Here is a 20159-nt window from a genome sequence, read left to right on the forward strand (position 1 = left end):
ATAAACTCATGATTATGGTCAACTAATCTATGGCAAAGGAGACAAGAATATACAATTAGAAAAAGAGTCTCTTCAACAAATGGTATTGGGAAAAGTGGTCAGCTACATGTTAAGGAATGAAAATGGACCACATTCTTTTACCATACACAAAAATAAACTCAAAATGGATTAAAGACCTAAATGTGAGACCTGAAACCATAAAAATCCTTGAAGAGAGCACAGGCAGTAATTTCCCTGACATCAGCAATAACAACATTTTTCTAGACATGTCTTCTAAGGCAAGCAAAAGCAAAATAAACACACACAAGCAGGGACACACACACAGACAAAAGTAAATATAAACTATTGGAACTACATCAAAATAAAAAGCTTCTGCGCAGTGAAGGAAACAATCAACAAAAGGAGAAGGCAATCTACTGAAGGGTAGAAGATATTTACAAATGATATATCTGATGAAAGGTTGGTATCTAAAATGTATAAAAAACTTACACTACTCAACACCCTCCCCCAAAAAACAATCCAATTAAAAAATGGACAGAGGACCTGAATAGACATTTTTCCAAAGAAAACATCCAGATAGCCAACAAGTACATGAAAAGAACACAACATCACTAATCATCAAGAAAGTGCAAATCAAAACCACAGTGAGATATCACTTTATACCTGTCAGAGTGGCTAAATTCAAAAAAACAAGAAATAACAAACATTGGTGAGGATATGAAGAAAAAGGAACTCTTGTAAACTGTTGGTGGGAATGTAAATTGGTGCAGCCACTATGGAAAACAGTATGGAAGTTCCTCAAAAAATTAAAAGTAGATATATTATAAGATTCAGTAACTCCACTACTGGGTATTTACCAAGGAGAAACAAAAATGCTAATTTGAGAAAATACATGCACCCCTATGTTTATTTTTTTAACTATTTATTTTTGACAGAGAGAGAGAGAGAGAGAGAGAGCACGCGTGCACAAATGGGGGAGGGGCAGAAAGAGAGGGAGACAGAGGACCCAAAGCAGGCTCTGTGCTGACAGCAGAGAGCCCGACGCAGGGCTCGAATCCATGAACCATGAGATCATGACCTGAGCTGAAGTCAGACACTTAACCAACTGAGCCACCCAGGTGCCCCTATATCCCTATGTTTATTGCAGCATTATTTTTAATATCCAATAATAATAAAAATATTATTTTTAATATGGAAACAAGCTAAGTGTCCACTGATGAATGGATAAGGAAGATGTGGGGCGTGTGTGTGTGTGTGTGTGGGTATGGATGTGGGGGGGGGGTGTGTGGGTGTGATGGAATACTATGCAGCCATAAAAAGGATGAGATTGTGCCATTTGCAACAACACAGATGGACCTAGAGGGTATTATGCTAAGTTAAATAAATCAGACTGAGAGGAACGAATACCATAGGACTTCTCCCCTATGTGGAATCCATAAATAAATAAATAAATAAATAAACAAACAAACAAACAACAACAAAAAGCAGAATCAGACCTATAAATACAGAGAACTGATGGTTGCCAGAGGGTTGGGGGAGGTATGGGCAAAACAGATGAGGGAGTGTGGGAGATACAGGCTTCCAGTTATGAAAGGAATAAGTCAGGGAATAAAAGGCACAGCATAAGGTCATGGTAATGTAATAGCATTGCACAGTGACAGATGGTAGCAACATCTGTGGTGAGCACAGCATATGCATAGACTTGTCGAGTCACTATACTGTACACCTGAAACTAATGTAACATTGTGTGTCAGCTATATTCAAATAAAAATAAGAGAAAGAAAGACCCTAAGATGGGAAAATGCAGTAGGTCCCAAAGGGCACCTGCTCTGTGCTGGGCTGAAGGGAGTGGGGTCAAGAGTACAGCATGCTTGATGATAAGGACAATATGCCTTTTAAATGCTCGGAATGCCTTCACAGATTCACAGACTTCCTAGAATTTCAATGACATCATCGTAAGCAATCTATGGTTGGGGGTGAACACTGTAAACAACCCTTTAAATGTACCCTCACCCCTCCACACACAGAGCCACATCCATGACACATGCATGCACTCGAACACACATGCACAAACACACAGAGACATTTACAGGGACACACACACACAAACAGATAAATGGTGGCATGGAAGAGCTAGTATTACCACTCTCCTTAATTTCTATCTATGCTTTGGTATAGATCTATTCTCAACCATATGCAAATGCAGCTTCAAGCCACCCTCAATCCAACCACCTTGCCATCCCGAAGACACTCCTTTATAGAAATTCCGGTGTCGCCACTGTGCTTTTGTTTTGCCAGCGGGAGGGTATCAAACACTTTCAACTCTTATTTAGTTCTTTCTACCAAGGGGAAGAAAGCATGGTTCCCTGCCTGTTCATTTATGCCAGCTTGCACCACTGCTCTCATAGGTAAGAATGATTTTCACTGGGTGTCAGTAATTGCCAGCTACCAAGTCCTGCAAGATTGTTATTCACCTTCTCTACCATAATCCAGCATTTCTATAACAAAAAGTACACTCCACAAATAAAACACACAAGCATTTTGCCGTCCACACTATGGAGACCCTACTCCATATTGAGCGTGATTTTATTCATATTAATGACTCCTTAAAATGTCATTTTTACCCAGAACAATTCCTACTTAACAATTTTTTCTTCTCCTGAAATTTTCAGAAGCTCTACATGGCACTTTTCAAATGGTTTGCCTTTCCCATAGAAAGTTTTCCATATAGCATTCATCTACTTGGATCCTGTATCTGAGCAACTTTGGGCTAACAGTGAAAACTTTCCTGTTGCCTAGTGGTGCCTAGGAACTGGTTTTGTTTTGTCTCTACCCAGATACAGCCAACTTCAGAGCTAATCCTCCAGCTGTCATAGGAATGACTGGGGTCACACGTTTTCCCAAAGCGCCACCAGGCTAATCTGGGCAATAATGCTTTCCACAGCTGTCTTTGAGAAACATGAAATTCTAGGAAGAATAAAAAGAGCTTGTCAGACAAATGAGTGGTTATAACCCCAGAGAGTCATGATGGCAGCACAGATGCCACTGCCATGGCACCCATGTGAGACAAGGTGCCAGGACCTTCCCAGGACCTCACAGACATGGTGCCTCCAAGGGTCAGGGTTAAGAACTTCTTTCTTCTCCCAACCCAGTTTTTAAAAAATTCCTAGCCAGACAACTCCTGTAACAGAACTCAGGCTGCCAGCCTTGACCTGTTCATGGATCCAGTTCCAAAATGTGTGATTTGAAACTCCCCCGAATCAGAATCTGAACCACTCTACAGAGTTGGGGAATAGTGAGGTCCACTCTCCACACCATGTTTGAAGCTCAACAAAGCAATGCACAGTATATAACTCTCTCAATGACTCCAATATCCAAATGGAATCATTTTTGCCATGGACTCCCAGTGTGATACTGACACATCACTTAAGCCTTCCTATGCCTCTACGGTCTCATCATTAAAGAGACTGAACTGTTCACTCCGAGTCTCAAAAACAAGGGCAGAACCTGGACAGGAGTCCGTGGGCTGCTCACCTGCCATGTAAGCAGTGACCCCGTGTTGACAACTCTACCACTTGACTAGCGTGGATGCACTGCTTCCTCCCTAGTCCCACTCTCTCTGCCTCAGTTCAGCCCTTGTTTATTTATTTTCTGGGCTTTTGCTATGGTTCCTGTGTGGTCTCTGTGCCTCCAAACCTGAGATTCTCAACCAGGGAGCAAATGTGTTCCCCATGGAAATCTGACAAAACCTGGAAACATTTTTGGTTGTTGAGATAGGTGGGATACAACAGGCATCTACTGGGTAAAAGCAAAGGATGCTGCTAACCATCCTACAATGTTCAGGACAGTGCCCAACAAAAAATTACCCAGATTAAAAGGTCAATGGTGCTGATGTTTGAAAAACTCTGCTTCGGCCATACCTGCCTCTAATCTGTCCTCTCTACACCACAAATGATATAAAACACAATTCCAATCAGGTCATTCCCACACCTGAAATCCTCCAGGGCCTCCCAAGTGCCCTCGGATTAAAGTCGAAGCTCTCCAGGCAAGTCATAGAGACCCATCATGATCTGATCCCTTTCTTAACTTTCTAACCTGCCTTTCGCTTTATCCCCTGATCTTTCTTCCCCAAAGCAATCAATGCAGCCAGACCAGATCACTCACAATTCCCTCCGCCTGTCAGTCTCACCCACCCCATTCCTTGGCCTACCAATTTTATGTCAGACACTCTAAATGGACTAGAAGGGAACAAGACACTCTCCAGGTAGTATGAGGCACTGATCTCTCATGAGGCATGTAGAAAAGTGAGTGCACTTTCAATCTGCAGAGGCAGAACCTACTCGTCACCTCTGTGATTCTGCTTCAGATTCCCCAACAGGCTGTGAGCCTTCAGGAAGACAGTGTCTTCATCTTTATAGGCTACAGTAACCTGCACATGCTAAGTGTGGTCTACCAGTTGTATCTGTTGTATTTATCATAGATGCTGCATTAAGGAATGAATGAATTCCTAGCTTCTTTCAATTTGGCTGTTGCTCAGGCATAAAAAGCACTGAACTATTAAAATACAAAGATGAAACTAAATTAATCACACTGTATATGCCAAGAAAGTCCATTCACAAAGGTGGAAACATCTTTGTTTAAAGCTGTGTTCTCTGTGTCTCTTCTCTTTATATACCAGAGAAATACAAATCTGTCAAATAAGTATTTATCCCTATGGATTGTCTAAATCCCATTGCCTGATACTCAAAGACAAGATACCTGGAGCAGAATCAGACTCTACAATAGTAACTGAGAAATAATGGTATCAAGAACACAGAACTAGGTTCACTGTGAGGAATCATAACTTTGAATTTCATGGTACCTAAAATGATTTTGCTTTCTTTCTCTAGATTGAGAAGGTCATTCCATCTACTGGACATTTAACAATACTGTCATTTTTACTTCTCTTCCTTTTAAGTTCATTCTATATCCTGGAGATTGATAGGGTTTGCCTGAGCTTCAAAATCCAGATGTCTCATAAGGAGACTGTCTAATAAAAAAATTTTTATTAGACATTTATAGAGTCATTTTGGACTTTTAAAGAGAGCAACCTATCAGTTTGACTTTATAGCTGGTGAAAGAACTTAAGATTCTTCTTTAAAATAACTGGAAAAAATTGAAAAAGTAGCTTATGGATTCTTATCTCACATCATGTACATTTGTATTTTTATTGCAGTTAATTGTAATGTATGTGTCTCTTGTCCACGGTGTTCACGTTAAAGACAAGGTTAGGATTTAGTAGTGGAACCTCCTTATGGAAAATGGAGCAAAATGGAGGTTTTTAATTGAATGGGGGCAAAGGATCCAGGGGAAAGCTTTCCCAGCTCCTTATTATATCCTTGGAGAGACTCCTGGGGCCACAGTGGCCTGACTTCCATATTCCTGATGGAACCTTGATTCCCAGCTAGGTTTCCATCTTTGTAGACAAGGCAGTCAAAACTCCAGGCTTGGATTGTTCCTTTTCCCTTCCTCTTCCCCATTCAACTTTGGAATAATCATGACCTCCAGCAAAAGCGATTTCCAGGTATGTGAGAGTGTAGGGGTCCAGGGCAAGCCGCCCAAATGTACTACGGTGTATATTAATTACTTTGAATTGAAGTTACTTGGGAAAAAAAAAACAGTGCAAGGACACTCAGACCCTCCTCTGTCCCCCAGAAAGCAGGAAACACATCTCCCATATGAAAAATACCTTCCCTGAATTGGAAGTAAAACAACATTCTTATCACCGAGATAGGGACTTTGGAGCCAAGAAAGCTATAGAAACAAACCCTGTTATTTTTTTCCAAACTACTACAACCTCAGCCTAAATTCTGCTTAGAATTCCCTAATTAAAGCTCCCAAACACCTGTTTTCTTTATCCTATCAATACCTCACAGATTTATTATCTCTTTGTCTAAAATGTATATATAGGGGTGCCTGGGTGACTCAGTCAGTTAAGCATCCGACTTGAGCTCAGGTCATGATCTTATGGTTGGTGAGTTCAAGCCCCACCTTGGGCTCTCTGCTGTCAGCAAAGAGTCTGCTTTGAACTTTCTATCTCCCTCTCTCTCTGCTCCTCCCCCGCTGGCTTCCTCTCTCTCTCCCCCCCAAAAAATAAACATTTAAAAATTAATAAATAAAACGTATACAAAGTGCCTCTCCTGATCACTTATTTAGGTCTCAACTTCATTTTGGGGCCTCTGTGCATATGTAATAAAACTTCAGGGTTTTTTTTCTCCCATTAATTTGTCTTACATAATTTAAATCTTAGCCCAGCTGAAAGACCTTGAAGGGGAAGAATTTTTCCTTCTCTACAAGAGGAAGCCCAGAAGAACATCACTGGTGATCAGAAGTGAAAGCTGCTTTTATTTCACTTGAAAACCATACGAAAACAGAGAGGGTGCTGGAAAATGTAGACAGGCACCATGGACTGAGAGATCCTTGGGCTAAGACAACTCATTTAGCATGGAACTTCCAGAGTTAGTTAAGACAGAGTACAGGCCATTATTATAACAAAGACATTCTCCTTATCATCATCTTGTGGCTCAGCTGGGTCCCCTAAGGCCCCATCCTTCCTATTTTGTGTGCTTTCCTTCCACGTGGAATCTGGGGCCATCCAGTTATCTGGTTCTCCTTCTCACCATTAAACTTGCTTACAGGTAAAAGATTTACTAAAATTATTTACACTTCAGTGTCAAGTAGCCACTGCTACCTCTCCCAAGAGTATTTGTATCCCAAGCCACACTCTTATTACAGGCAGAAGAGTTTTCCCCTATGGACAGAATCCTTGAAATGAAGCTGCAGGTTAAGGTGATCTTTTGGGGACAGAGAGACCTGCCCTCTTGAAGCTGCTCAGTATCCTAATTTTAAATGATGAAACCCAAGCCACTTAATGTTAGGGAAAAGCATGTTATGTTTGTGTTCAGGCTTCCATAACTTTATTTTGTGTGTATTTGAAAATACACTGAAATTAGCATGTAAGATTTGCCTCACCAGGCATCTACAGCAAGCAGTGTGGGGAGATTCTTCTCTGAAGTAAGTAAAGTCCTTAAAACCAAAAAATTAAAAGAGAAAAAATAAAAAGCCTAGACACACACATATTATAGTCCTTAAAAATACAACTTTTGAGTTGAAGTGGACCATACATATTTTAGCTTGTATCAAAACTATCAGAGAAAGGCCTACGGAAAAGGGAATATAAGTATGAAGAAATATTGAGGCAGAACAGAATGACCAATATAGAGACACTTATGGAGATTTCTTTACAACCATTAATTTGATTATGATTATAATAAAAACTTACCATCCAGGAAAACTTTGTACAGTGATGGAAATGTTCTTGGTCTGACCTTTCCAAGATGGTAGCCATTAGCCACATGCGGCTATACTACTCATTGGAAATGCAGCTAATGTGCCTAGAACTGAATTTTTAATTTTAACAAATTTAAACAGGTTTCAAACAGCCACACATTGCTACTGGCTACCATGCTGGAGAGTGGGGGTCTAACACCATTACTGCTTTAACACATAATTTTTAGGAATACTTTGTATCTGTGAACTTTCTCTGGGAGAAACTAATAAGACTCTCAATATAATGCAGACTTCCAGCTGCAAACAGTTTATTTACTAGAAACAATTCATGACTCACTCCATCCCCTACCCTAACCATTGCCCAGGTATCCAGGATGGGTGCCTTCTCATCCCTTCAGGGTAAGGCTGCAGTGCCAGCTTCCGGAAGGAAGGGTACTTACCCTCGCCCAATGGAAGCTCCTCTTCCTGCTCACTGGGGGAAGGCAGCAGGGGCTGCAGGGGCTCCATGTTAATGATAAGCTGTTTGTTCAAAGAGTGGGAACTTCGGCTCTGAGTAATGTTGGCTCTGAAAACAGACACACGCCAGGGTGTTGGTTTCTGTTGCAAACACCAGACCCTCCATCTCAGTCAGCTACCAAGGTTGGGAATGGTCTCTGGACTCACACAATGGATTAGGCCAGTGCTAAAGGCAACATAACACTTAGGATGCACCAAACTTTTTAACCTTAAGGTCCTGACAAAATGTCCTTGTGTTCTAATGCAACACAGTGACTGAAAATGTACTTCCCCATATGTTACCAGATTTGGGCATGCAAGGTGACAGCATGGGCATTGATAAAGACATGGGAGGCAGGTGTCACTGAACTAGATATGCAGAAAAGTAAATGAAGGTGGGGACTTCTGGGTGGCTCAGTTGGTTCAGCATCTGACTCTTGGTTTCAGCTCAGGTCATGATCTCACAGTTTCGTGGGTTCAAGCCCCACATTGGACTCTGCACTGACAGTATGAATCTTGCTTGGGATTCTCTCTCTCTCTCTCTCTCTCCCTCTCTCTCCCTCTCTCTCCCTCTCCATCTCCCTCACTTGTGCTGTCATTCTCAAAAATGAATAAATTTTAAAAATTTTTTAAAAAAGAAAAGTGAATGAAAGGCATGGCTCAAAGTAATTTAACAACCACCAAAAAAACCAAAAATGAAGACAGAACCCTGCCAGACAGACGGTACAGGAGTTCTACGGCTTTAAGCAACCTTGCTGTTGCTGGATGTCTAACATTTAATATCAGTGTTTAATACTCCCATTTGAATTCACACCCCTCTCATCAGCCAGGCACAGAAGCTCTTTTTTCATTTTGAAAGGAGCAGACACGTGTCATTGACTGCAATGGGCAGCAGATGGCAAAGAAAATGTACAAGTGTCTTGTCAAAACTACTGGCTGATAGCAGGAAGCCCGTCTACACTGCCTGCTGCAGGGAGACCAGCTGTCTGCCCTGTCATACAGGGAAATGGGGCATCTCTGGTGGGGCATCACCTTTCCCTCCTCATGTTTCCTCTCCAAACCAAAAGCCACCCATCTTCAAAGATGATATCAAATGTCTCCTACCTCTTGATGCCCCTTTGGATGGCTTTCACAACACATAATCATTCATATTCTCATTCTCTCTCTCTCTCTCTCTCTCTCTCTCTCTCACACACACACACACACACACGCACACACTGCTCTCCCTTCTTTCACATCTCATGGCACTTGCCACTTCCATCTCTCTGTAATTATTGGTGTACTAATCAGCCCCACCTTGACAAGTGCCTTAAGGTCAGAGACAGATCTAACCATCCTGGTGTGCCTTACAGCGCCTCCCGAGGCATCTTACTAAGGGCTGTTCACGTTGGAAACTGGCGTAAATTGAATGCAATCCTGGCTTGACATAAGCTGCCATTTCAGATTGGCATGGGTGTTCCCCGGCTGGTAAGGGGACTGCCTTATAACTCAGGCATTTCTATTTGGCACAGGACAGGAAAGGAGAAGAATCTAGCAGCATCTAGAGTAAAAAGCCCTCCACAGCTGGCACTGGCTGGAAAAATAAAATTATGAGGACTTGCTTAACCATGGAGTCCTGTCCTTCATTATTTCACTCTACAATCACTTATTCTGCAGTTGATATATATGTAGTGGATGGTCTGCCACATTCTGGTGAGCCATGGTCCTTGCCTTATGTAACTCACTCTTTACAACTATGATTTTAAACATTTTAACTGAGACCCACATTAAGAAATATAACTTAGGGGTGCCTGGTGGCTCAGTCAGTTGAGTGTCCGACTTGGGCTCAGGTCATGATCTCATGGTTTGTGAGTTCAAGCCCCACATTAGGCTTGCTGCTATCAGAGTGAAGCCCGATTTGGATCCTCTGTCCCTGTCTCTCTCTGCACCTCCCCCATTCATTTTCTCTCTCTCTCTCTCTCTCTTTCTCTCTCTCTAAAAAATGAGTAAACATTAAAAAAAGAAATATCTTTTATATCATTTTTCTGTACACACTCACAGAGAGACATACAGGTAAAGTGAATGTTTTGTGCAACAATAGTAACTCTTGTTATGTTTGATTCACTTTTTTCCCCCCATTCTATTTCATTTTCTTTAAAGTGCTGGTCTGTTTTCATTTCATGACTCATCAATGCGCTACAGCCACAGTTGGAAAAATATGTATCTTATGGACGAGACTGATGGCCAAGGATTCCCCAGGAACATTAAGGAGGGGCACCTGACCCTGCGGTGGCTGAGGGGAGAGCCAGGAAGGACCTCCCAGGGGAAGAGATGCCTGTGGCACATCCCAGCAAGCATGGTGGGATTGACAGGGCAAGAAGTGAAGACAGGGATTCCTTGCAGGGAGAAGGAAGGAAGGAAAGAGTAACAAGGGACATTAAAATCTACCATGAGCAGTTCCATCTTTTATTGTGATGGGTCCTCAGATTTTGAGCTTTCATGGGATTTCCTCTGGCCCGGTGGCCTTCAAAACTCTGATTCTGGCTCTGCGAAGCACCTGTTGCCATGTTTGTGTGGACCATGAAGCTTTCTGACCTCAGAAAAGCCCATTCCCCATTGTTGCACAAACTCTGAATTGCTCTGACCACCCACGCCGGCTGACTGGAAGCATTTCCATCCCCCAGAAATTACCACATATCATCAAGAAGGACCTGTAGCGAGTACAGAGGGCTCCACAGCAGCCCCCCTCCCAACATTCTTCAGTTGAAGTTGTAAAGCATCCTGCCATCTGCCCCCTACCGACACTGTAATGTCTGGGCAATTGCCTGGGACAGGTTGAAATCACTGAGAGTGACCTCACAGGTGTGAGCCTGTAGGGCACTGGCTGCTCAGGAGGATGCTGACTCAGGGCCCATACTCACAGGCTTCTGCTGCCAAACTGTAGCAGAGTCCTATGGCCAGGGTCAGGGGGGTTAGGGTCTGTCTGCTACAGTTGATTACAACCCTGAGACTCTCCAGTTCTATGATTCAGAGAGGAACACTGCCTCCGTGATAAGTGCAAAACTCAGATAAACCCAAAGGTGGGCACAACTAGAGGTCTCCCTAGAGCACAAAGAATCCAGGGTTCCAGACCATGGTGCTGGGCAGTCGGGCAGCTAGAGGGTTAGCTTAAGCAAAATTAGAATCAAAATGCATGTCTCCCACCCTTTGTCTCCCAACTCTTGTAGACTACAGGCTACCTTTTTATACCTCTCTTCTTGCAACCTTTTGGAAGGTGCCAACTGATCCTGGTTTCATTTAAAGCAAGAGCCCTAGGGGCACCTGCATGGCTCCAGTCAGTTAAGTGCCTGGCTTCAGCTCAGGTCATGTTCTCACAGTTCATGGGTTCAAGCTCCACATCAGGCTCTGCACTAACAGTGTGGTGCTACTTGGGATTCTCTCTCTGTGCCCCTCCTCCACTTATTCTCTCTCTCTCTCTCTCAATAAATTAATTAATTAATTAACTTAAAAGAAAATAAAGCAAGAGTCTGCCAGCATAGTTATACTAATAATGAATATAATACCAGAATTTGATGGCCCCTTTTATAGTTTACAGAACAGTTTTATTTATTTTTTTAACATTTATTTTTTGAGAGACAGAGTGAGACAGAGCACAAGTAGGGTACGGGCAGAGAGAGAGGGGGACACAGAATCCGAAGCAGGCTTTACACTCTGAGCTGTCAGCACAGAGCCCAACACGGGGCTCGAACTCATGGACCATGAGATCATGACCTGAGCCAAAGTTGGCCGCCCAACCACTGAGCCACCAGGCGCCCCTACAAATCAGTTTTATACACTTTACCATACTTGTTTTCCTCAGTGTACCTGTAAGACAGGCAAGAAAAGTACCATATTCACAGATGAGGACACCGAGACCTGGTGAACTTATCGAACTTGACTAAAGACACTTAGACATGCAGACTCAGATGACCTGATCCCCAGTCCAGAGGTTCTGCTGTGCTCCTCACTGCCTTTCTGCACCTTCTGCATGATTTATCCTACAATGCCCCAGAGAGGACTCTGTTCACTACTGCTAATGTCCTGCTCTCTGGCTAAATGAGGTTCTGCTGTGTCGGGCAGTCTTCTAAAACATACGCCAATATCCCAGTCAGTTCCCACCCTACCCTCCCACTTGATCTCCTGATGCAACAGCTTCTCTGGCTAGAGTCTCCCCAAGCCAGCTGAGGGTCTGTACCATGTTTCCCATTCTCAGAATCCACCCATCAACGGATTCTGCAAAATGACTGACCCCCTTTGCAGCCCACTCATGTGTGTACTTAGCACAGAACAGTTTTCCAATGAAACGATCACTAGGAATTCTATCGAGGTAGAAAGGTTTCTTTGGAAGCTGCAAGTATACTCTAAGATTGGCTTCAAAAACTGATGGCATAAACTCAAGCAACTAACATAAGGCTTGTGGAATCTTCCAGCAGTTCTTGTGGTGGAGGAAGTGGTGTTGGCCTGTCACCAAAACTCCATCTGAAAAAGCTTTAATGAGGACACATCTGTCAAATTCTAGCTGCCCATCTTTGGAGGAGAGACAAGAATAATAACATCACCAATTCATGTGTGTATGGCACTTTATAATTTTTAAAGCACTTTATTTTAATGCCCATAACAAAGCCTAGATGTTGGGCAAAGTAATATTCTGAATCTCATTTTACAGATGAGTAAAGTGATGATCAGAGAAGTTAAGAGATTTACCCAAGACCACACAGCTTGTAAGCAATACAACCAAGATGAGATCCCGTTCATGACCCCTAGACAGGTGCTCATTTCAGGTCCAAATGCTGCCTCTATGTGTCCCCTGGTGGTGGCTACTATGCCCGGGGGGCTCACACTTCCTTCTGCCTCACTGGGCCCCTGACATGGATGGGTGATTCTCACCAAGTAATCAGCCCAGGAGAGCTTTGCTTGGGGATCTTGCCATCAGCAAAGATCAGTGAGCTATCATGAGAGTTAGCTTTCTCTCTCTCTCTTTTTTTTTTTTGAAAAAAAACAAAAATAATCCCAAGACAGTGTCCTCAGTCTGTCTCTGCTGCCTTTCTCTAAACACACACACATCAGAAAAAGGAGTAGTCCATGAACTTGTCATTCTTTGAAGAGTACAATCTCAGGTGTGAGGGAAGACAACCAAATGAAGGCTTACCGTCACCATTCTAACTAAAGGAGTGGGCATCTCTGAACACAGCCAGAGAAAGAATTCATTACTATACTCTCACTTTTGACAGCCACATCAAAGAAGCCAAAATAATTTAAAAATAATTGTTGAGAAACAATTTCCTACCATGCAAATGGCTACTAGGAAGAAATGAGAAGTTGCTACTCAGAGTGGTATATCTCCATGGCTCCGATCACACTATTGCCTCCCAGGAGGCCAAGGTCCCCAGAGCAGCACCTTGGACAGATCTCAGGTCTCAGAAAATTGCAGGCATGCTGTTGTCACCCCACACTCCTGGTTCATACATTCATTCAACAAGCATGTGTTGACCTCTACTGTGAGCCAAGTGCTGTCTGTGTTAGGTGCTGGGTGATATGTAGATGACCAAAACAGACACAAGCCTTTTCCTCCCACATCTTGCTTTGTAACATTACTTTAAACAAATTCCTCCCTGTATTGTCAGAGATTCGAGAGACACTGCCAAAGCTGAGGACCAGAGACGTGTCCTGAGGATGTGAGCTCAACACTTTCACATACACATAAAAGGGGTCAGTGTAAGGGAAAGAAATAGCATGTGAACCAGTATCTTAAGAGCCTATAGGTCCTTGTTTGCAGTAACATCCTGGGGGATTTTAGAAGATTCCAGAAAAGGGAAACTATAAATTGACTGATGCCTCATTTCCATCTCCCCTGGTGGTTCAGTCCACTACAGGAGAAGATTCTCACTGTGGTCACTCTACTCCCTTCACTCCTACATCCTGGCTATTCAAAGTGTGGTCCATGAACCAGCCACATGGCCATCACCTAGGACTCAATGGAAATGCCAGATTCATGAATGAGAATCTGACTTTAACAAGATCCATAGGTGATTCCTGTCAAAGTTAAGGCTTGGGAAGCCATAATGTAGGAATCCTTGATTTCCATAAGTAATGCAAACATCAATTAAAAAGAGAAATTTTTTTTTCAAATTATTTCTGATCTCATTAACCAGCTATATATGGTAACTATGGGATTCTTGGAAAGTCTTAAGTATTTGGAATATGTCTCTCTGAAAGTACCTTGTTAAAAACAGTTTCCTTCTTTGTGTTTGTGCTATCAAGAGAACTCCCCGGCATCAAGTATTTCTTCTTCTTCTTTTTTTTTTTTTTTTTTAAGATCAAACACTCATACTTCAAGCTACAAGAACAAAACCCAAGCTGAGCCCCTGGGGTGGTTCTGCCTCCCAGCTTCTAAGAGAATGCCAGAGGTTTCCTGGGCAGAGGCGGGAGGGGGGACAAATGCTACAAAGAAAATAATGTGGGCTTAGGTATGCCACAAAAAAAAAAATTATGACCTCAGATAAATCATTTAACTTCTCCAAGACTTAAGTTCCCTTGTCTATAAAATAGAAGCATCAAATTAGGTGATGCTTAAGGTCATTTCTGGCCCAAAGAATCTAGAAAAGTTCAAATAATACATTTTATCATTTCCTCTTTTTCACTTCTGCTTCACTGAGTAACCATAATTTACAGTAGAAGAGGGAATATACAGACTATTTTAAAATAAATACAAATAAAAGACTAGTGTTGTCAATGGGTAGGCTGTAAGACTTGCACAGTTTTGTGCTAAGGTGCCCCCAGCCAAGGCATCCCGGCTTCCCTAGCCTGACAGCTTTCTCCTGCTTCTCAAAGCAGGGAAGACCACTTCTGCTGACATGCCCATGACAGCTTCCCACTGAGTCACCCAAACCAGGAATGAATCATTCTCTACACACGTCTGCATGGGATCTTGTGCCAACTGTAGTTTTGCTCCCCTGCATGGGAGAGAAGTGCTATCTGGAGGCCCATGCCAGGCTGGCTCAGCCACACTTCCAAGAGACCAGCAACCCAGGGAATAAGGCAAGAGGCAGCCAGCTCACTGGGTCATGCTGGAAATAGAGGAGACTGGGCAAATCTGAGGATAATCCCTTATGCTCCTCCAAGCAGGCTCCTTGGAGCCTCCTCCAAGTCTGAAGAGGGGGAAGGAACAGGTGCCAACCAGTATGTAGGAATCTCCTGAAAAACATAACCTAGGATGACCTAGGTCATTTGCCTTCAAAATGGGGAGTGTCATGGCGAAAATGTCCAGCTTTATGTATTTAGCATGTTTGAGGCTTCGTGTGCAATGGTTCGTGTACCATGGTGGTATGAAGTCCAACATGACCAAGAGAATATTTAATTCCTAAGAATCGGAGATATTACCACATTAATGAAGATGCATACCCTTGAACTGCTAATCACTAAGTTCCTCATTTCTGTGAGTGACCTCTGGGGGTAAGGAGCCCTAGGAGAGATGAGCACCCTTGCCTTCCTCGTGTGAAATAGCCTAGAAGTTGGGCCAATGGGGACTGGCCGTGTCTGGTGAACAGAGGCAGGAACAGAGAGCAGCTCTAAGAGGACAGGTCGGCAGACTCAGCCAAGAGGTGACACTGCTGTGCCTCACACACACCAGTCACGTTCGCTCCGGGCCCAATCAAGCCGACGACTCCCCACAGAGCAAGGAACTCAGAACAGCGTCAAGCTGTACCCACACTGTGGCCCTGTCAAGTCTGCCCCCGAGAGGCTGCCAGGATGACGAGGGTATTGTGCCTGGAACAAGATGTGCCCAAAAGGACACTGGCACAGGCAGCTGGTACCCTTATGCCCTTTCCTGTTATAGAGGAATTGGCAAAGCAAGCTTTGAAATCCTTTTGTCCATCCCAGAATCCTCTCAGAGCCCTGAGGGCCACCCACTCACCTGTGCACCTCCGGAGGCTCCCTCTGGATTTTGGAGCTGGCCTCCACCACCTCTTTGGCAACTTTACCACTGCAAAAGACAAACACAATGTCTGTGCACAGACACTCAGAGCAGAAGGGGAGGGGTGTGCACATGTGTTTTTTTTTTTTTTTTTAACTTCCCAACAGTTGGATCCACTCTAGAAATCCATGCTTTTTTTTCCCTCTACACGAGAAGTTACTATGGAATTTGAGGGGGCCCCATGAGTGTAAGACATGAGTAGAGTGTAAAGGGAGAACCAAAACAGGGGGATAAGTCAAAGCGCCCTGATTTACAAGCAAAATATTCAAAAAGTAAATGGTTGCTTCCTCCCCAACCCATCACCAATATGGAACTATGGGTACCCACCTATATCGAAATCTACTTCCCTTGAAAAATATCTTGCTGCTTGACACAGTCTTGATCTGACTGGATTTCGCATACCTTTGAAAAGAAGCGAAACAGAAGTGGTAGTGATATTGGCAAATCCAAGTGAGACATGCTATAAAGTGCAGTACTTGGGTATTTTGGACTATAAGAAATGCATGCTGTTGGATGATTCAGCACGTGCACACAGGCACACACACCTGAAAGAGAAGTTCCACCAAAAGACAGTTACCTTCACTATGGGTATTGTACTCTGTTATCTCTCTTCATTCTTTCTAAATGCTAGTGATGGCCCACATATGGTTTCATAATCCATTATTGGATCATGACCTGCAGACCGGACCAGGTAATACTGATGAGCCAAAGGGCAGGGCTAGGTGGGTGATGGGGATTAAGGAGGGCACTTGTTGGGAGGAGCACTGGGTGTTGTATGTAAGTGATGAATCACTGAATTCTATCCTGAAACCAATATTGCATGTATGTGAACTAAAATTTAAATTAAAAAAAAAAAGGAGGGGATTCTTTCTCAATTTCCAGTGGAAAGATATGGAGAAGACGCATTATGTCTCATGGTGTCAAGTTCCCGGTTGCCAGGGCACTTTCTTGCCTGTGCCTGAACCAACGCTACAACAGAAAACAGCTTACCAGTGACACAGGTCACTCGCCAGGTCACAAAGAACCCACCTACTGTGTACTGCCTGAAAGACGACCCAAGGGCCTATGTCACCGTGGAAATGGTCACTGGCTTGAATATTCTCTGGTTAAGTCACCATGACCCAGTGCCCTTTAAAAGAACCCAGGCTGGTAGATGACTAAGATACACGCGGAACAAGAAGCCGAGCCAAGCACTGATTCAGCAGCTCTGAGAACACCGTAAACACACGTGTAAACACGAACAAAACCACAGCATTCTGGAAAACGATGAGAACATGGGCTGCCTAGAGGCCACACACAGGGCACTAAATTGCTATGACAGCTAAACTGCCTCTCCATCAATCACTTTAAGCCTCATGCAACTAAATTCAAATTAGAAAGAATGGTCTGCAAGAGTTCAGGACCACTTAAAACACTGAGAGTCACAAAATCTTACTAGAAAAACCACACAGAACAATATGCTGTATAGAATTGTTCTATATATAGAACAATATATAGAATATATTGAATATGTTATATATAGATATACATAAATAGAATATGCTGAATATATATAGAATATATAGATAGATATATCTATATCTATATCTATATCTATATCTATCTATCTATATCTATCTATATCTATCTATCTATAATATGCTGAGCAAAGACCTGCACATAGCCAGGGCTGTGGTTAGAAGTCTCCCCATGCAGGCAGTGATCCCCACCCCCGGGCATCTTGAAGCCTTCATTCATCTGTTCAGCAATTATTAACCAAATGACTAGCCTGCTCCACACACCCCACGCTAAGAGAAGTCACATGATCCCTGCATTCAGCTGTACGGTCTAGAAGGGAAATGGATATTAATCTAGAAACGAGGCACATAAGCGAATAACTGTAAAGTGCAAGCGGTGGTGGGGCCATGAAGGAAATGATGCAATGAGAGCACAGGATGGAGAGATTAATCCAGTCTGGGGGCAGGGGTTGGAGCTGAGATCCAGGGGTGGGAAGGTATTAACCAGGCAAGTGGTGGGCAGTGTTCTGGGTGGAAGTCTCAGCAGGCACAAAGCCCTGAGCCTGAGCACTGAAGAACTAAAAAGATTTGATGTGCATTTCCCCTGTTGTCATTATTACTGTTATTATAAACCTACTCCCACATACATATATTTTTTCCCCTAATTTAGCAGGACCTGACCTTAAGCTGTTGTCATTAAGGATTTTGGCTTTCCTCCTCAGGACAATGGAAAGCCATAGTAACACTTTTACAAAGGAGCCCTTTCTCCCTTCCACCTCTGCCAACAGCCTGAGCCAATAGGGAAGGGTGCTGGGGACAAATGAGGAGCGGAGATGGGAGGGGAGGGGGTGAAATCCTGGGGAGGGTGATTCCATGTCAAGGCAGGGCCTGGAGAAGACCGTGTGGGAGCCCTGAGGAGCATATGAGACCCACACCGGGGAGCTCCCCACACCCGGGACAGGCAGTGTGGGCTGCTGGCCACAGCTGGGCTCTAGGAGGATACAAATCCCCAGCAACTGTGCTGACATGGGACAGAGTCCCACGGCACCCTCCTCCCCCTGTGAGGATATGCCTGCTCCTGCTCCAGACATACCTGCCCCCGCCACACACACACACACACACACACACACACACACACACACACACAGCCCCGAGGAGCTGTGAGCCTGACACATTACCTACAGGAGCCTAAGAAAAGGCTTCATGTCTTTCTCCCCATCTTCTCTACAGGGTGTTGCTCCCCTAGCCTCAGAGGCAGGGGGGCCGAGAAACTTTTAAAGACGCTTCTGCTTTTAGAATGTTTCTTATTGTTGTTCTAGGTTCTAAGGATCCTTGGGGCAAGGCAGTCGGCTAAGAAGGTTAAGAACCTTAAATGGAGTTTTTAACCCCTGAAACTAATGAAACATCATGTCCACTATACTTCAAAAAAACATTAATTAACGGGACACCTTGGTAGCTCAGTCAGTTGAGGACCTGACTCTTGATTTTGGGGCCCAAGTCAGGATGCCAGGGTCATGGGATGGAGTCCCCCATTAGGCTCCACACTGAGCGTGGAGCCCACTTAAGATTTTCTCTCTCCTTCTGCCCCTCTCCCCTTCTCACACTCTCTCACTCACAAAAAAAGTAAATAAAACATTAATTAAGAAAGAAAAAGAGCCTTGGGGCGCCTGGGTGGTTCAGTCGGTTAAGCGTCCCACTTCGGCTCAGGTCATGATCTCACGGTTCGTGAGTTCAAGCCCCGCGTCAGGCTCTGCGCTGACAGCTTAGAGCCTGGAGCCTGCTTTGGATTCTGTGTCTCCCCCTCTCCCTCTGCTCTTCCTCTGCCTGTGCGCTCTCTCTCTCTCTCTCTTAAAAATAAACATTTTTAAAAAAAGAAAAGAAAGAGGAACGCAGCTCTGTGCCCAGTTTCTAGAAGATACCAGAAGCTCAAAGGGGTGTGGCAAGCCCAGCAGTTCCAGGGAGCCTCTCGTGGGGAGTGGGAGGGGTGGCTCTGCTTTTCACTGGTTTGGCCTCAGCTGCTCTTGCAGGCCCTAGGAGGAGGCCGCTGCTGTCTCACGCCAGAGCGGCCTCTTGGTGGGAGGCCTCAGAGCTACTCAGAAGACACATTTCACAGAGAAAGTGAAGAGCTGCCTGCTCAGGATGTGAGGAGTGAAACCAGTGTGGGCTGCTTTCTGGCGGCTGACTGCCCTGGATGAGGATTTGTTGTCATTTCCTTTGCTCAGAGACACTCTCCTGAGAGGTTTACTGCCAATTCCCCACCCTCCCAAAAGTGCAGGCAGACTCCCACTCATGTTTGGGTTGAGATCTCTTCTTTTTAAATGTTTATTTTTGAGAGAGCACAAGTGAGGGAGGGAGGGAGGGAGTGGCAGAGAGAGGGGGACAGAGAATCAGAAGCAGGTTCTTTGCTGATGGCAGTGAGACGGATGTGGGGCTTGAACTCAAGAACCTCAAGATCACGACCTGAGCCGAAGCTGGACGCTCACCCGACTGGAGGGAGATGGTCAGGGGGAAAGAAAGGAGGCTGGGTTACAGGACAGGTCTCCGGGTGTTCCCAGCAGCATCTGGAATAGGGGTCAAAACCCCGTGGCTCAGGCTCCATCCCCAGAGATTCTCATTCAGCAGGTCTGCATTTTTTATCACACTCCCCGTTATTCCAAGGCAGTACGCCTGCACCTAAGAACCCTGAGCCCCCACATTCTCCTTGAATGACCCAAAAGATGGTGTTTTACCTGGAAGAGCAGAGGCCCAAGGCTTCTACCTGCTTTTGCAGCTTTTCCAAGCCTCAATTTGTCCATGAATTTTTTAAGGGGCAGGGGGAGGGTATTACAATGCTTCATTCATAGTGT

At 44.1% G+C, this 20159-nt stretch overlaps 1 protein-coding gene across 2 annotated transcripts in view; it reads right to left on the reverse strand.

The window, feature by feature from the left end:
• Nucleotides 1-20159, reverse strand: part of FRMD3 (FERM domain containing 3) — a 308105-nt gene that overhangs the window by 56812 nt on the left and 231134 nt on the right. For both annotated transcript variants that reach the window (XM_086685077.1, XM_025931579.2), the window contains exons 11-13: nt 16145-16219; nt 15758-15826; nt 7770-7894 (exon numbers count right to left, since the gene is read on the reverse strand). In XM_086685077.1, the coding sequence (XP_086541203.1) occupies nt 7770-7894; nt 15758-15826; nt 16145-16219 (269 nt within the window). The remainder of the gene's footprint in view (nt 1-7769; nt 7895-15757; nt 15827-16144; nt 16220-20159) is intronic.

The sequence above is a fragment of the Puma concolor genome, chromosome D4 (assembly GCF_028749965.1).
Source record: "Puma concolor isolate L17-30 chromosome D4, mPumCon1.1.hap2, whole genome shotgun sequence".
Classification (NCBI taxonomy): Eukaryota; Metazoa; Chordata; class Mammalia; order Carnivora; family Felidae; genus Puma; species Puma concolor.